This window comes from Spathaspora passalidarum, assembly GCF_000223485.1.
Source record: "Spathaspora passalidarum NRRL Y-27907 unplaced genomic scaffold SPAPAscaffold_6, whole genome shotgun sequence".
Classification (NCBI taxonomy): domain Eukaryota; kingdom Fungi; phylum Ascomycota; class Pichiomycetes; order Serinales; family Debaryomycetaceae; genus Spathaspora; species Spathaspora passalidarum.
This window is the reverse complement of record NW_006767430.1, coordinates 777,227-793,517: the sequence shown is the minus strand read 5'-3', so window position 1 is coordinate 793,517 and position 16,291 is coordinate 777,227. Positions and strand designations below refer to the sequence as shown.

General features: G+C 34.0%; 7 protein-coding genes across 7 annotated transcripts; 5 read left to right on the top strand and 2 right to left on the bottom strand. All coding sequences in view use genetic code 12, as the record gives it.

Annotated features, from left to right (window-relative positions):
- Positions 1-600: 600 nt before the first annotated feature.
- HCM1 (Hcm1p) lies at positions 601-3,737 on the bottom strand (the record flags this gene model as incomplete). Its single annotated transcript, XM_007376973.1, has 1 exon — positions 601-3,737. The coding sequence occupies one exon, from the start codon at positions 3,461-3,463 to the stop codon at positions 1,673-1,675; it is 1,791 nt and encodes a 596-aa protein (XP_007377035.1).
- BUD31 (U2 snRNP complex subunit) lies at positions 655-1,104 on the top strand (the record flags this gene model as incomplete). Its single annotated transcript, XM_007376974.1, has 1 exon — positions 655-1,104. One exon carries the CDS (start codon positions 655-657, stop codon positions 1,102-1,104), a length of 450 nt encoding a protein of 149 aa, XP_007377036.1.
- Positions 3,738-4,059: 322 nt separating the features above from the next.
- Positions 4,060-5,372, top strand: TFA1 (transcription factor TFIIE subunit; the record flags this gene model as incomplete). The annotated part of the gene is made up of 1 exon (XM_007376972.1): positions 4,060-5,372. One exon carries the CDS (start codon positions 4,110-4,112, stop codon positions 5,280-5,282), a length of 1,173 nt encoding a protein of 390 aa, XP_007377034.1.
- A 419-nt stretch (positions 5,373-5,791) lies between these two features.
- Positions 5,792-7,618, top strand: SPAPADRAFT_56931 (uncharacterized protein; the record flags this gene model as incomplete). Its single annotated transcript, XM_007376971.1, has 1 exon — positions 5,792-7,618. The coding sequence occupies one exon, from the start codon at positions 5,792-5,794 to the stop codon at positions 7,616-7,618; it is 1,827 nt and encodes a 608-aa protein (XP_007377033.1).
- A 994-nt stretch (positions 7,619-8,612) lies between these two features.
- SPAPADRAFT_62896 (uncharacterized protein) lies at positions 8,613-9,932 on the top strand (the record flags this gene model as incomplete). Its single annotated transcript, XM_007376970.1, has 1 exon — positions 8,613-9,932. The coding sequence occupies one exon, from the start codon at positions 8,889-8,891 to the stop codon at positions 9,891-9,893; it is 1,005 nt and encodes a 334-aa protein (XP_007377032.1).
- Positions 9,933-10,333: 401 nt separating this feature from the next.
- Positions 10,334-11,275, top strand: SPAPADRAFT_52184 (uncharacterized protein; the record flags this gene model as incomplete). Its single annotated transcript, XM_007376969.1, has 1 exon — positions 10,334-11,275. One exon carries the CDS (start codon positions 10,334-10,336, stop codon positions 11,273-11,275), a length of 942 nt encoding a protein of 313 aa, XP_007377031.1.
- A 739-nt stretch (positions 11,276-12,014) lies between these two features.
- On the bottom strand, positions 12,015-16,229 carry SKI3 (SKI complex subunit tetratricopeptide repeat protein; the record flags this gene model as incomplete). The annotated part of the gene is made up of 1 exon (XM_007376968.1): positions 12,015-16,229. One exon carries the CDS (start codon positions 16,227-16,229, stop codon positions 12,015-12,017), a length of 4,215 nt encoding a protein of 1,404 aa, XP_007377030.1.
- Between the last annotated feature and the right edge of the window lie 62 nt (positions 16,230-16,291).

Here is a 16,291-nt window from a genome sequence, read left to right as displayed (position 1 = left end):
ATATTAGAGTATACTGAATTTAATGTTGTATGTCTAAATAATCTTTCAATACCAATTTTTTGCAACTTCTGCACCAAATATATTCAAAATTCAATACAATTTAAAAATTAACCCTCCATAACTACCAATTGACATGACTAATAATATATTCAAACCCTATATGACTCAAAACAAGGAATTAAATCTATATTGAAATAAAAAAATGAAGGATATATGAAAATTTTCAAAATTGTCCAACGAAATTATATCCAATATTTCACCGCCTCCAACAGTACCCATAAAATTCACATTCCTTCAATATTGGTTTAAAATAAGATATATAATAAGAATTAAATTTGGGATACCTATTAAATTATAGAATTATTGGTATTTTCATTGAGAAAATAGCAAATTATTCAGACTCACCTGATATGTATACTGGATTACCCAATCACTGAAAATTCCTCAGAAAAAAAAATTGGACAGTGTGGCCGAGTGGTTAAGGCGACTGACTCGAATTCTTCTCGGGCTATCAGTTGGGATTTTCCCGCGCAGGTTCAAATCCTGCTGCTGTCGCCATTTAGTTTTTTTTTTTATTTATTTTTTAATAACTTTCAACCCAGACTCATCTCTTTAACTCCATCTTTCTTTTATACATACACTATACAAGAATCAATGCCTAAGATAAAGAAAGTCAAGAAGAATGCCCCTCCACCAGCGGGATATTCTAAACTTGAGCCGACCTTAACCAAATACCAAGCTAAATTAAAACAAGCCCAAAAAGTAGATACAACCACCAACAAACATGCATCGCTATGGAAAATATATCAAATAGACCATCAAATATCGCGATACGTGTATGATATGTATGTGAATAAACGTATCTCTCGGGAGCTATATGATTGGCTTCTTTTGCAGAGCTATGTGAATAAAGACCTTATTGCCAAATGGAAGAAGCCTGGGTATGAGAAGTTATGTTGTGTTTCTTGCATTATGGAAAAGAATCATGGTGGAACCTGTATTTGTCGTGTTCCTAAGGTGAAATTACTTGAAAATGACAATGAAGATAAAGTGAAAACTGAATGCATTACTTGTGGCTGTAAAGGTTGCGCATCAACTGATTAGAATTACATACATTATTCAGAAGAGAATGTAAACTACGATTGTGGCCCTTATTATCAAGGAAATCTCATAGAAGATTGGACAACACAGTTTGATCCCAGCATAAACCAAGAGATAAAACAAGTCAAGACTTGTTCAGATATGAGCATTGAAAGCAGTGTAGTGTGTAGCAAGGAAAATCGGACCGCAACGAATGCAACTTTTCCTGTTCTATCCCACACGCGAGCCCATGAAGCGAGAGTACATACTAGTTAGCAAGTAAATAAAGTACACCTCCCCCCCCTCAAAATCTACTTATAATCTAGCCAAGCTGGGATACAGTGAGTAGAAATACACATAATAAACGATAATAACAAGCCTACAAGAAAAGAAATACCACCAATGGTAGAATAGTAAATAAATCCAATGTTTCAATCATCAATTAATTTTCAATGCTTGTATGAGAAAGGTAAACTCTAATATTACAAATTATTACATTTATTAAAGACAAACCTATACACTTGACTTCCTCCATTGATTTCCTTAAAATCAACCCCAATAAATTAAATATACTATATGTATGACCCAACTTTTATGCAGAATTACCTTCCAATTTCTTTAAATCATGATATAAATTCTTTGGCGAACTCTTGTCATCATCATTATTATTATCCTCCAGTATTATTGGCGAAGATTGAATTTCATGTTGATGTTGTTCTAAATTGCGTAAAATCATATCGTCATCATCATAAGAAGGTAAATTACCAGCAGGTACCGGCAATGCCAACTTATGTTGCGACATGTGATTCATGGGACTGAAATAAAAATCTTCTAAATATGAAGGGGAATTCCATAATTTCTTAATCATGGAATTTGTTTGTGGAGTACGGATATTTCTTAATGGTGTCTTCATGATATTTGATTTGGGAGTACGTGATAGTTTCATGGATTGAATATAAGGGTTTAAATGTTGTTGTTGCGGTTGCAAAATTTGGTGATGATTCTGAATATGCAAATTAGCTGGAGTGATCGGTTCCAACAATGGTCCAGTTTCACTTGGTCTGATAGGAGATAATTCGAAGTTGGAATTACAACTAAATGATGAGGTATATGTGAGATTCTTGCCAGCTAATAATGGTTTATTTGGAGATTCACTGATGGTAAATGGTGGGTTAGTTGTTGTTTTGGGGGTTGCAAGAACAATGGTATCATGTGATGCATTTTCCCATGGAGGTCCTAACTCATGATCATGCTTTTGTTTCTTGGTAGGTGGATCAAGAATATAAGTTAAATCTTCGTCTTCATCATTATAAGTATAATCGTATTCATCATCGCTAGTGTCATCATCATGATTACTAGGTTTTCTCTTTCGAATATAAGTTGGGGATGAGGGGATATTAGAATATGATTTCTCTTTAATGAAACTTGAATCCTTGGACTCAGCAGTATTAGTGGTCTTTTCCTTGGAAACTGATTCTGGTTCATCTTCTTCGGCAGTCTCGGCGGCAGCAGCGGCGGCGGCAGCAGCAGCAGCTTTTGCTTCAGCCTCAGCTTTTAGTCTAGCATTGATTATATTGGCCTGGTTTATTTGGTCCATTACTTCATGATAGGAACTTTTCTTTACACTTCTACTTTTCAAGAATTGTTCTTCAAACCCAGGCTTAATACACCAGAAATGACCTTTCCCATCTTTAGATTTCTCCCCCTTTATAAATGCTTTATTTAATGACAAATTATGTCTAATAGAGTTTTGCCATCCGACATCTTCACGTTTATAATATTTGAAAGTATCGGAAATCCATTGGTATATCGATGACAACGTTAATTTCTTGTCTGGATGCGACAATATGGAAATTCCAATCAACGTAGCATATGAATATGGTGGTTTATCATGGGAATGTAAATTAAAAGCCGGAGATTCCTTTGGTTTGGTCTTCTTTGTAGAAGATGTACTGCTGACTGTTGAAGATACACTAGGAGTTGGAAGTGACTGTGCCAGTTGGTTTTTCTTGATCGGACTAGATTGGTTGATTGAATGAAACTGGGAAGGTGATGAAAAAGCTGGTGAAAGGTACGAGGATTTGTGGTTCTGGTTGATAATACTAGGATCTAAATGTGATGTAGTCGTGATATTCCCACTCATCGAAGAAGATGTCTTGATTGGTGTTTCAAACGAAGCGGTAGTTGAAGCAGAAGTTCCTTGTTTCTTTCTTACAATGAATAACGTCTCTGGAGGAGTAGTGATCACTTTTGTTGAAGATTTAGATGGGGTATCCATGAATGTACCAGTAGGGGCAGCAGCTACTGCATTAAAGCTTGATGGTGATTCTTGTAGCGCGTATCGCGTTCCTGTACCATGCTGTACTCTTCCTGTGGTGGACATGACTGAAACAGGTGTGGATGGTTCGGAAAGTTCTTGGTATTAGGTGTGGATAGTGCGGAAATGTGGTGAAATGGTTGTATGGAATGTAGACTTCAAACTGGCAGCACTGATGTAAAAAGTTGTGACGGGTACTACTAGATGAATATATATAGATATATATGTGTGGGTATAAAAAAATAGCAGATGTAGAATGAGTAAAATGCTTGTAGCAAAACTTGAACTGCTCAAAGTGCAAATCAGGAAAGCGAAACTAATTTTATATGAAAAGTCCTCTGTCCTGATGAGATTAAATCTAATGGCGGGTCTTTTGCTCCTTTGTTACAGAAAAACGCGTGTTCTGTTAATTTCATCTGTCACCTTAAACAAAACATCCTGTATACTAATTCGCGACACGATTTTAACGAATTTCCTAATTGGGAAGTACAATCAATCCATTGCAACATAAATTCGCGTATTTAGCAATTTCATAATCACATGATACGTTGCACGTGAATACAACATCATTCTGAAATATACTCTACTGCACAGTAAGTACCAGTACTAACTAGTTAAAGGATCATAGAAAATTCAAAAGTAAATCTTGCCTCTTTGGAGCCATCATCTACTTCGTCCAACCTCAACGAATACATCACATTGTGTAGTTATTATGGACGATTCAGTTAGATCACTCATCAGATTCGTCAGCAGAGGATTCTATAGTACACCATATGTTCTTATATTGGATGCAGTATTACGACATTCAGTGTTAAGTGAAGATGATTTAATTCACCTTCTAGGGATCAAACGTAAAGAGCTTAGATCATTATGTAATAGACTTGTCGAAGATAGGTTATTGATTAATCACATTCAAAGAGAAGAAAACAGTCAACAGAAGTTTGTCACTAGAACTTATTTCTTTATTCACATCACTGAAGCTATCGACTCTATAAAGTGGAAAGTTCACTCCATAGTCAATCACCTTAAGCAAGAAATGTCTACTTTTGGTAATCCTCAAGGCTATGTCTGTCCAAGATGTGGTAAGAAAGTCAGTCAGATTGACGCGATTTCTTTACTAAGTGAAGACAAGACTGAATTTGTATGCGATGTCTGTCAAGGTATTCTTATTGAAGATGATTCATCACAACAAGCTACATTAAAACAAGAAAAATTGGAAAAATTAATGAAGCAGGTTGATCCAATAATTAAATATTTAAAGATCATTGACGATTCAAACATTCAAGATAATGATTTTGAAAGTGCATTAATCCAATCCATTCCCGCACAATCTTCAAGTACCGCATCATACACGTTGTCCAACAAGATCAGTTCTAGATCAAGATCTGTCAATTCTTCTGCCGCTGCAGCATCCAAATCTCAAGCTACATTGCATGTTTCCATTACCGCCAATGATGAAAACTATGAACGAGAACAGGAAGAAAAAGAAAGAAGAAGACAAAAGTTGGAACAAAATGCATTACCATCATGGCATTCTTCAAGTACTGTGGGACAAAGTTCAGCTACATTTGGTAAGTTTGACGATGATGAAAGAGAAGGTACACCTTCTAGTATAAAGGAGGAAGATGAAGAAAAGCCTTCAATTGACGATATTGAAATGAAGGAAGAAGTTGAATCAACAGCTGAACAATCTTCCACCATGGCAACTCCGGAACCTTCCACCAACCAATTCACTAATACTAGTACTAATGCTTCGGAATTGAAGGATAAAGAAGCACAAGACGCATTGGCTGCGTATTACGCACAATTGGCAGAACAAGAAGCTGCTGAAGATGAAGACGACGACGATGATGAAGATGATTTCGACGATTTGTTGTTGGAATAAGCTATAAGCTTATATATAGAGAAAAAATACATATAATCTGGGGTTAACCACACGCGATTTATAGAGACACAATTGTAATTACAAACTGTAGCACATAATTTCAAATTGAACCAGTGAATTTCAATTAATCCGGCTACTACCATTCTACGTAAAAAAATATGCCCGGGGATTGGGCAAGGGCGTTGTGAGCTGTTTTTTTTTACTGCCGGTGGTGAATCAGCGGGGGGCGTGCGGAAGGGTTCAAATTTTCGCTCACCCCTTAAAAAAACCCATCAATTCTCAAAGTGTCTCCAAACTTTATTCCCTAGCCTTCCGGTAGCCAAGCCATCGACAATACATTACAATTGCTGAATTGCTATATTCCGTTATACATACACAAACATACCCCCACATCTGCACTTCATCAAAACCATCAAAAAAAGATTATCTAACAAACCAATTACCCTGGATAAACAAGTGGTTGTAAAAATCTAGACACATTCAAAAAAAAATACAATCACCTAAGAAAAATGACCAATGCAATTATTACACCCCATTCTGCTCCAAGTACTCCAATTGGCGGGTTATCTGCTTCTGCTACTCCTATCATTCCAAGTAGTAGTGGTTCCAACAGTCAGAAGGTTAATATTCCAACCTATGAGAAACCTTTGCACGAGAAATTCACTACCATGTACAAGACATTATTAGATTTAAAGAACAATCGGAATAAATACATTGACTCCAAACAAGTTTACCAAATTTATGATTCATTTTTGAATTTATTGAACGATTTGAAATTGACTAGAAAGGATGAAGAATTGAAAGGATTTACTTTGAATTTACCTAATGCTAATGATTTGTTAATTGATGATATTTGTCAATTGTTATCATTATGCTTTGTCACTTGTGGATTGATCAAGTTTGCTCCTGCTACTTATAGTTCTTTATCTACAGTTATGAAATTATTACTTCATTTACAAGAATCTAACGTCTATACTGAAGAAGACTTGCAGCCCATTGGTAAAAGATTACAAGAAATTAGAGATATTATAATCAACAAGGGTGATAAGTACAATGATGACGACGAAGAGGAGAAAGCTGACAAATCCCATCAAATTGAAGAGACTTTATTACGTAATAAGTTGATCAAGTGTGAAGCAGTCTATCAGGAATTGGAAAACAATTTCAAGAATATCCCTCTGGATTTAGAACCAATTTATCATAAATTGATTGAATTAAGAAAGAACATTTTAGCATACATAACTGAATTAAATGATAAGGAACATCACAACATTATCAAACAGGAGAAGTTGTTGATTAGAGTTAGTCAATTCAAGCAAGAATTGAAGAAGATTGAAAAACTAAGAGATGAATCCGATGGGAAATTTAAAAGTGAATTATTGGATCCAAAAGGATTAGATTCAATACAAGCTGTTTTGAATGGGTTAATCGATGAATGTAACAATCTAATGGAAGATTTAATCGCTCATAATGCAGCTGATGATGACTCCAAGCAAACAGAATTATCGTTATTATTAGCCAAGTCATTAGTTCTTAATGAAGAATTCACTAAATTAAACTCCAAATATGAATCATTATATACCCAGTTATCCGATTTAAAATTAACTTTAGAAAATGTTTTAGTGACTAGAAGATGGACATTGAGAGAAACTGATTTATGGAGTTATCAGAAGTTATTAAAAACTATAGATGAAGAAAGATTATCATTAATAGAAAAGGCTGCCAACATTGACCCCACTTTACAAAAACATTTCAAGAAAAACCAAGCCCTTACATTATACCTTGTTCGTCGATGTTATTCGATCATTTACAAATTGTTGGAAAGTAGTGAACCAGTAAGTGAAAGTTTAACTCCAATACACAATCAATTAACCACCGTTAAAAGATGTTTATTAGAATTAAAGAGAGTTCATGGATTGAACAATTTACGTGAATTATATCCATTCCAATTTAAATTGGCTTCTTTGGATAATTTACGTAATGATGGGAAATTTATTGTAAATAATCAAATCCCCGAAGGTCAAGGAACTTTAAATGCATTATTGGCTGAATGTTTTGATATTTTACAAGAATTGAAGATTGAATTGTATGAAACGGAAGATGATGATGATGAACAACAAGAAAATGTCAATGGAGGAAGTTTTACCAATTCAACTGGTGGTGTAGGTGGAATTGCATCTAGTCTTGCCAATGAACTCACTGATGACGAAGTTGAGATTAAACGTAATAGATTTCAAGAGTTTAATGAAGCTGATTATGATTTGGATAGTGAGTCTGAATTTGTTGATGATGATGATGATATAGAAAGTGAATATGAAGGAAATGATTATTATTAAGTTTAGTTGTTTGTTTATAAATCCCGTTTTTTTTTACTGTATGTATATAGGGTGAATTTATATATCTTTATGAAACTCCACAAGTAGGAAATTTTATCAAAGTCAAACAGCAAAAAGGTGATAGATTGGGTCTATATCCATCTTCTATTATTATTATTATTATTAAAAAGGTCGTGCGAGTTTTCAATTTATTTTACTATAAAAGTGGATGCAAAGATTTGCTACCGCTTTTCTTGTTTACATTTCCTTTCAAATCTTTCATCTTGAAATTCAATCAATGCACTTTAAATAGGTATAATGTATTAATAATGATCAAGTAAGTATTATTCTCCTTGGATATTTGTTGTTTCAACCGTGATATTGAGCGTTTGGAAGGTCTCCCTTTTGTCAATATTTGGCAACCAAAATCCAATTTGACAACGGTTGACTTAGTTGCAGTTTAACTCATAAAAAACAAGTGCAACACACCTATTAGATCTTCAGATACAGTCAACAACACATCAATCTTGGGATTTTATTTTGTGTGTCGTGCAACAGTTTGTTGCCACTTTGGAAATTGTTTTACAACGAACACAGCCAGGTCCAACAACGTGTAGTTTCTCTAGGCCAGGAATGATTAGTCCCAGATTCTTAGCATTTATTGTTTGGATATTTTATGCTTATAATGTTGTAATGTTGGCAAGAGTTCAAAGTTACAATCAGTCCTTCAAGCTAGAATTAGCCACCAACTAGAATACAATTTTCTAAAGTCAAATGACAAGACTCAAATTATTTCCAGGTTGGCTTGTCAAAAAGCTCCCACTTAAGTGACTGGAACAATTAAGGAACACTTAGAGAAGACATTTCGGTAACAATTAACCTGTTTGTATCTTGTGGTTTAGATTGGTAGCACCTATGCATAGGTCGTGTAATCAGAAAATAAACAGAAAAATTTCTTCTGGGCTTAAAAGAAGAAAAAAAAAGAAACGTTAGTAATTTCACCCTGGTTGGTTACATTCTATAAGGATTCTACCATTTTACATTTTTCACCAATACTTTTATCAGTAATAGTATAGGTACTACAGCCATTCATCTGAATACAGGTTTATTCATTCTCACTAGACAACTGTCATACTATATATTTGGTCACACCAACATATTAGCTTTCACATAGCACTTTACAGTACATACCACCACTCTTCGCGCAAAAGTTTCCTATTGTTGCCAAACTCGTTACACATATTTGCCACTCGTCAAAGTAATCAATATATATCACAAAAAATATAACAAGATGATGACAGCTGGATTCCACTGGGGCGTCAGTGCTAACCCATCAAACGCCACTGAAAGTACCATCCATGATCACCAACATCGTAGAAGCAAAGAAAGTTCAAAATCAGACATAACATTAACCACAACTTCTATACCCAATACCAAGAAAAGAAGATACGATGATGACGATATACCTAAGACTATAACTACATCACACGGAAGAAAATATTCCATCCCTACCCCTATATCTAAATCGAAACGGTCTAAAACTCCACGGATAATTGGACAATCATTACCTACTAATAGATTAATTGAAGTTTTAGATAAATCAAACTTAGAAAATCTATTACAAGACTTGTTACGTACACATCCCGAAATTGAATCTTCTATTATAAAACTAGCAGCCAAACCTCAATTATCCAATTCAATTAAGTTGTTACAATCCAAGTTTGATTCTATCCTTAATCATTTACCTTATAAGTGTGACGTTGAAAGTGATTATTCATATTTGAGAATAAAGCCTCATTTACAGGAATTCTTTAATTGCTTAAGTGATTTCATCTTGAACTATTTGCCACCAATTGAATCCAGTATAATAAACTCATTAACCTTTTTACAAGAAGTAACTAATTTGATTCATAATATACCAAACTTTTCAAATAATGAGTTCCAGTATACTAAGTCAATGGCTTATGAGCAAATTGCAAACACTTGGTTAATTGTAGTTAGTCAAGAGGATGATACTACACCAGTTCCGTCAAGCACTACAGAAAACACCACCACTCCTTCTGAAGAAGAACATAAGCAAATCATATCAATTATAAAAGATTATGATTTAATTGAGAAATTAGAAAAACACAATGATATTTCTAATAGCAAATTTCAAATGGTTATTGATTATTTGAAGTCAGAATTAGAACAACATGAATTAATAATGTCTAGAGCTACCACCACTAATCCATTAAGTGATTTTATTACTGTTGATTATTCAAATTTTTCAATGATGGCAAGAACATCTCATTAGATAGGTTAATATCCTGCAATACATACCTCTATAATATTTGACCACAAAAAGCCGTAATATTGTAAACTAAATTGAACCTGATAAGATTGTGGGTGAATCTCTGAGACTTTAGAGTTGATGACACGAGCAAAAGTTCTCTAACTCAAGTAACTCTCTACTCAATGGCGGTACTCTTGGTATTCGCAAAATTTCCGTAAAATTCCGGATTACATTGTGCAGCCAAAAAAAAAAGTGAGGAATAGCGAATTTGCAATCTGGGCGGCTGCGAAAATATCCACTATAAATTCAACTAAATTTTGACTATCTTTTCTTGTCATTTTGTAAACTTCTTTCTTTACCTTTTACTGATTTGATATAAGTAGAAGTCTAAACTTTTATTAACTACAACTTAAGTTACTTAAACATTTACTTAACAACTTAAACATTTAGTTCAATAAACAATGTGGATGTTGGCAGCGTTTATTGTATTTACAGCTTCTGTATTATTTGGAAGTTCACAACCGGATTCTACTTCAATTGATACTGATGAAGCTAAGTTAAACCAAGAAACTAATAACACTCCAGTCACTATCCCATCTAAAGAAAGTTTTACTTCCAAGTTATACCAAAACCCAACCACTGAAGCCGCCAATGACACATCTAAAAACAAACACAAACTGATCCACAAACACTCAATTAGAAAATTAAAACAATTCTTCAAGAGTAGATTTCACAAGAAGAACAAATCTAAGAAACAACAAGTCAATCAACCTTTAAATAACTTCAGCGGCTCCTTGGTTCAACACAAACAAGAATCTTGTTCACCCAGTAATTCACTTGAAGTGTTTTCCAGTAATTCAGAAAAAGAATATAATACACCTGATTCAACCCTAGCAAGTAAATCACTGAGAACATCTTCCAAGCGGGAGAGGTTGAAAGAGTGGTTTGCAAAGAAATCAGAACCTGAGTGCTACCAAACGGAATTTAAAGTTAAACTCAAACCGTTAAACCCTGCTAGTAAATCTGGTCCAACAATTCATAATTTGTCTATTTCAGGGAATCATAATAAACGTTCTGCTGATTGTGGTAAAAAAGTTACATTTAGTTCGCTTGTCCAAGATGTTAAATCAAAATTAGTTCCATTATCTGAAAATATTCCTAGAGTGGAACCTGTTATCAAATCTCCTGTTAAAAGCAACTACAAATCTATTCTTAAGGTCAAAACAAATCCAAACTATGATAAAGAGTATTTTGAAGATTATGATTTTCTCTTTAGAGCTTGGTGTGAGCTTGAAGATATGAAAGCCAGCTTATCTCCTGAAGCTCGTCAAACTAAACGTGAAACTACTACATTACTAAGAAAAAAACAACTTCAAAGATTCTATAAACAAGAAGGCCGATAATCAATGACTCCCTGCTAATGTACTTGAATTAACAAATTGTTAAAGATGGAACGAATCCGCTAGCTTCGAGGAACCTGAATAGTATCAAGCTGAACTTTCAGGATAATTAAATCTTAATTAAATATTCCTTCACTTCAAGATTAGATATTTTCACTGATTTTGAATGAGTTAGCCCATTCCGAGGATTCTGAATATAATTCTACTACACGTTATCAATGCAATGTTCAAATCCTTCAATTTCATCTTTATATGTTAATTTCAAAGTACATTAGAATTCTTTTTCAGGTTAAGTTACAGATTAGTTAAGGCATGGTTATGATTAAATCACTAGGCAAATTTGGTTATTTGATTAAAGGTAGTTTGTTGTCTTCTATGGTTTCATGTTGTATGTGTTTGTTTTGTACGATATTATGGATATTTTGTTTTGGTTATTTTGGTAAAGTCTTTTGGTTATGATTACACGGTCACTCAGTTATGTGGTTTTATGGTTACACGGTCTTATGGTTACACGGTCTTATGGTTACACAGTTTTATGGTTACACAGTTTTATGATTACACGGTCTTATTATTACACGGTTTTATGGTTACTCATATTTGTTCATTTAATACTTTTTCTTTGGTTTAAGGTGCTGCATTATATTACCTTACATTAGTCTTCACTTCCTCTACATTAATTTTTTTTGATTATTCTCAAAAAGCTTTGTAAGCTATGTGTAAGTAATCTCTATCTATTGCGCATCTAAAAGCAATTCTTCAATGCTTCAATTGCTTCTTGGTTACCAGGAGTCAACATCAAACTACGTTGAATGTCTCTTAAATCTCCAGTTTTCAATAATGTTTCTGAATATTGTAATCCATTAACTTTAACATCTTGTAATGTAATTACAGCCTTGGCCATTTCATTACTGACATGTTTCCATACATTATAATCAAATGGGAATAAATAAGCATACTTGAGCCAGACCGATTTGTCATCACCTCTACCAAGTCTATTATTGATCTCGGTAAGCAACCTTGGGACATCTCTGTATGTATCATTAACCAATTCAGTCAAATCCAACCCTTGTAATTCTTCTTTGATTGCTCCTAAGTACTCTTGGTAATTTTCAACTAAAGAAATTGCCCCCAATGTCAATACAACAAGCAAAGAAGAACCATTCTCTTCAATATGGGCGAATAATTGATCAATGGAGGCTTGCTTGGATTCTTCTGTGCCATGAGCATAAAGAATTTGGGCAATTAATGTAACAATACGTTGGGATGAATTATACTGGCTAAGAATTAACTTTAATTCTTGTATGGAAGATTCAAACTCATTGGTAAAGAAATAACTTAAACCTATAGTTATATGGCATGATAAAGTGATTTCAGGATGTGAGTCGTCACCTTCAATTAATTGCAATGCCATCTGGGCATTTTCCATAGCCAGTTCATAATCGCCTAATCCTAAATAAATTCTTGCAACTTGTGATTTTATTAAACTGAAATTTTCCAACACTGATTCTTGTTCAGTCTCTTCATATTTCTTTTCTAAAATCTCACACAATTTATTACCCAATTTAATTGCATTTTCAAAATCTTTACATCTTTCGGCAATAGTCAACGCGACTGACAATGCATCTTCATCATCTGGTTTGTACTTGAGGTATTGTTGCATGGCTTGATTACTGATACCAAATTCTTGAGCAGTTTCAATATCACGAGGATCAAAGTTTCCACCAACACGTTTATTAATCACAGATAAACCATACAAGAATTGGGCCACAGCCAATCTCCCCTTAGATAATGTGAATGCATGTGTATAGTAAGTAAATGCTTTAGTTTCATCACCTAAAATCTCAAATGCAATTGCTTGACCTAACCAAGATTGTGAATCTTGAGGAGCAACAGATTGTGCTCTTAAGAATGCCTGCTGCGATAATTCTAAATCCCCGTATTTAAGAAATAATATTGCTAAATTAATCCAAATACCCCCATCTCTGATTTCTAAAGTTGTTGCTTTAATATAACAATGTTGGGAAATTTGAGGATTATTATAGAAGTACGCATTACCTAAACCAATCCAGTAGCTAGGATTATGATTTTCCAATTGAATTGCTTTCTTGAATAATGTGACTGAGTTTTCTCGGTATTTTTCATTCTCTCCATTTTGATAGGTTTGTAATAACGCCAATCCTAAATTATACAATGCGGTTGAACGTAGGGCTTTGTTCACTTTCACGGGAAGATATTTGACTCCCGCAATAGCACAAAGAATAATGAAGATATTCAAGGATTGGACTTTCTTGTCTTGATTAAACAATTCAATGGCATGGGCTAATGATATTGACTCATCAAGGGTAATGTCACTAAGAATAATATCATCAATTTCAATATGTTTAAATATAGCAATTAAATCATCAAATGGAACTTTATCAATATTCAGTTGGACTTTTGAGAAGACTTGTAAAGAGTCACCAAGGGACTTCCAAACTTTTTGAGAAGTTGAATTGGAAAGAATGGAAGCCTTGATAAATTCTAATGCTTTTAAACTTGAATCAGCAGCTCTACCAAAAAATCCTGAATGGACATACTTATGGGTATTTTCAAGTTGTGCTTCATAAATGGCAGTTATAATGCATTCCTCATTAGGTTGACTTTCCAATGCTTCATATAAATAAGTCAATCCCTCGTTAAATTCTTTCATTTCACAAGTAACAACTCCCAATAAATACTTGACGGTCCATGGAGCTTCTTCTTTCATAGCAATTGCATGATGGAAAACTTTTGCAGCAGCATCATATCTACCACAATTATAATAAGCTTCACCTAAACCAACCCAACATTCATAATCATTTGAGTTTATACGTAATGCATTTTGGAAATATTCAACTGCCTTGGCATCATCTTGGACATTAAGGGAACCACATCCTAAAACACGATATGGCCAGGAGTTATCTTTATCATCTGAAGGTCTTAAAAGTAATCTTCTTGATGATTCATTAGTGACCACTCTCTTGGCTAAGACCTGGGCAACATCCCATTCATTCTTGGCGGTTGCGTGTTCTACCAAATACTTGGCAGCTACTATTTCATTGACATCCAAATCAAATGCTTTAAAGAAACATTTTTGGGCTTTTTCTAAATCACCATAATAGTCGTGAAACAAAACACCTAATAAAGTGTATGATGGTGCGTAAGATTCTGAATCTTTTAAAGATTGAATCAAATAAGTATAACTTTGTTTGATATTGTCCTTATTGGTGTCGTCTTGCATAAAGTATCCTTTAGCTAATCTCCAATTAGCCTTTGCACGGATTTCACCACTGTACAAATCAGTTCCAGTAACCTTACTAATAAACTTTTCTAATCCTTGTTTACCTTGTTCAAATTGTCCTAAGTTAATTAAGCACCAATTATATTCTAACTCTGCTTCGGAGTTTTCTGGATGTTCTTGCAATACCTCTTCCAATATTAATTTAGCTTGTTCCAAATCACCTTGTTCGGCAAAGATTAACCCTTTACCGACTTTGGCTTTAATATTGGTGGTATTTGATTCAAGAATCTTGTCATAAAGTTGCAATGCTCGACTGAAATTCTTTGGAGCCTCATAATAAGTATATACAATTGCTAAGGAACAAAGGAAATCTTCTTTAGTGTTTGACAAGTTTATTCCAAAAGTTCTTTGAATATCGGCCAATAATCTGATACCATCTCGGCATCTTTCTGAAGCCATGTCATATTCACGTAAATGAATGTAATAATTGACAATTATTCTATTGGCAAGAATTGAATCTTTAGACTTGCTGTATCCTTCTAATATATATCCTAGTATTTCGTCAGGAGGAAGATAATATTGAGAAAAGTCTTCTGGTTGTTCTTCTTCGTTCTCTTCAAGACCTAAAGCACTGGCATCTTCCTCTTCAAGCACTTTTTCCTTCTTCTTCTTCTTGTTCTTCTTGTTTTGGTTGTCTTCATTGTATGATATTCCTTTAACTATTCTCTCTTTATTATAAGGGGAAACTCCACTCATTACAAATGCAAATAAAATCAAACCTAACCCTTCATTTTGAAAAATTCTTAAATATGCAATAATTTTTTCTTCATCTAAATCGAAAATGGTCTTGGTATCACACCAATCAAAGTATAAATTCCAACAAAATAAACTCTTTGTATTTACAAGAATCATATCCTCGAGAGTTTGTTTGATTTCATTGAATAATTCTGTCTTATTGGGGGATATCTTTAACAATTCATATCTATATTTCAAGAAATCTTCTTCATATTTCTGTCTCAATTCATCATCATTAGAAATGTTGAGGAATGACTCATAAAGCTTGCTCAACTGTCCATCCTTGTAATATTCCCATGCAATTGCATCTAATGCTTGTTTCTGATCAATAGTTAAGTTACGTCCAAACTTGACTCTTTCCTTCAGTATTCTTGTTTGAACTAGTTTATCAAGTTGAGTCTTTTTAAAATCAAGTAATTTTTGAATATTTGATTCACCACTACCTAAAGCAGATCCAACCAACTCACCAAGTTCAGTACCCGGTATAATAGATTTTAAATATAATTCATACAACACATCGTTGCTCTTGTACTTGTTTGAGTCTAAATAATTGCGCAAGTCTTTTAGAGTTTCAGCTAGTGGCAATTCTTGATCTCGTTGTAATTTCACTAATTTGGTAAGAACGTCGAAAAACAAGCTGTAGTCATTGGATGCTCTGACTGTTTGAAAATATCCCTTCCATGCAAGGAGATTCTCTGGTTCAATCTCAGTGGCTCGTTTGAATTGAGCTATGGCCTGAGGAACATCTCGTAACAATTGGTAAGATTTTCCCTTGAATAAATAAGCAAAATAACAATTGGAATCAATTTCAATGGCTTCGTCTGCATACTCCAATGCTGATTCCGGATCATTCTGTTCTATGGAAAGCTTAGCAGACTTTAATAATTTCTTTAATGAAGACATGATGTCCCTTGCTGCATGTGGGTTGTCTAAATTCTGTTGCCAATTTTCCTGATTTTTTTTTC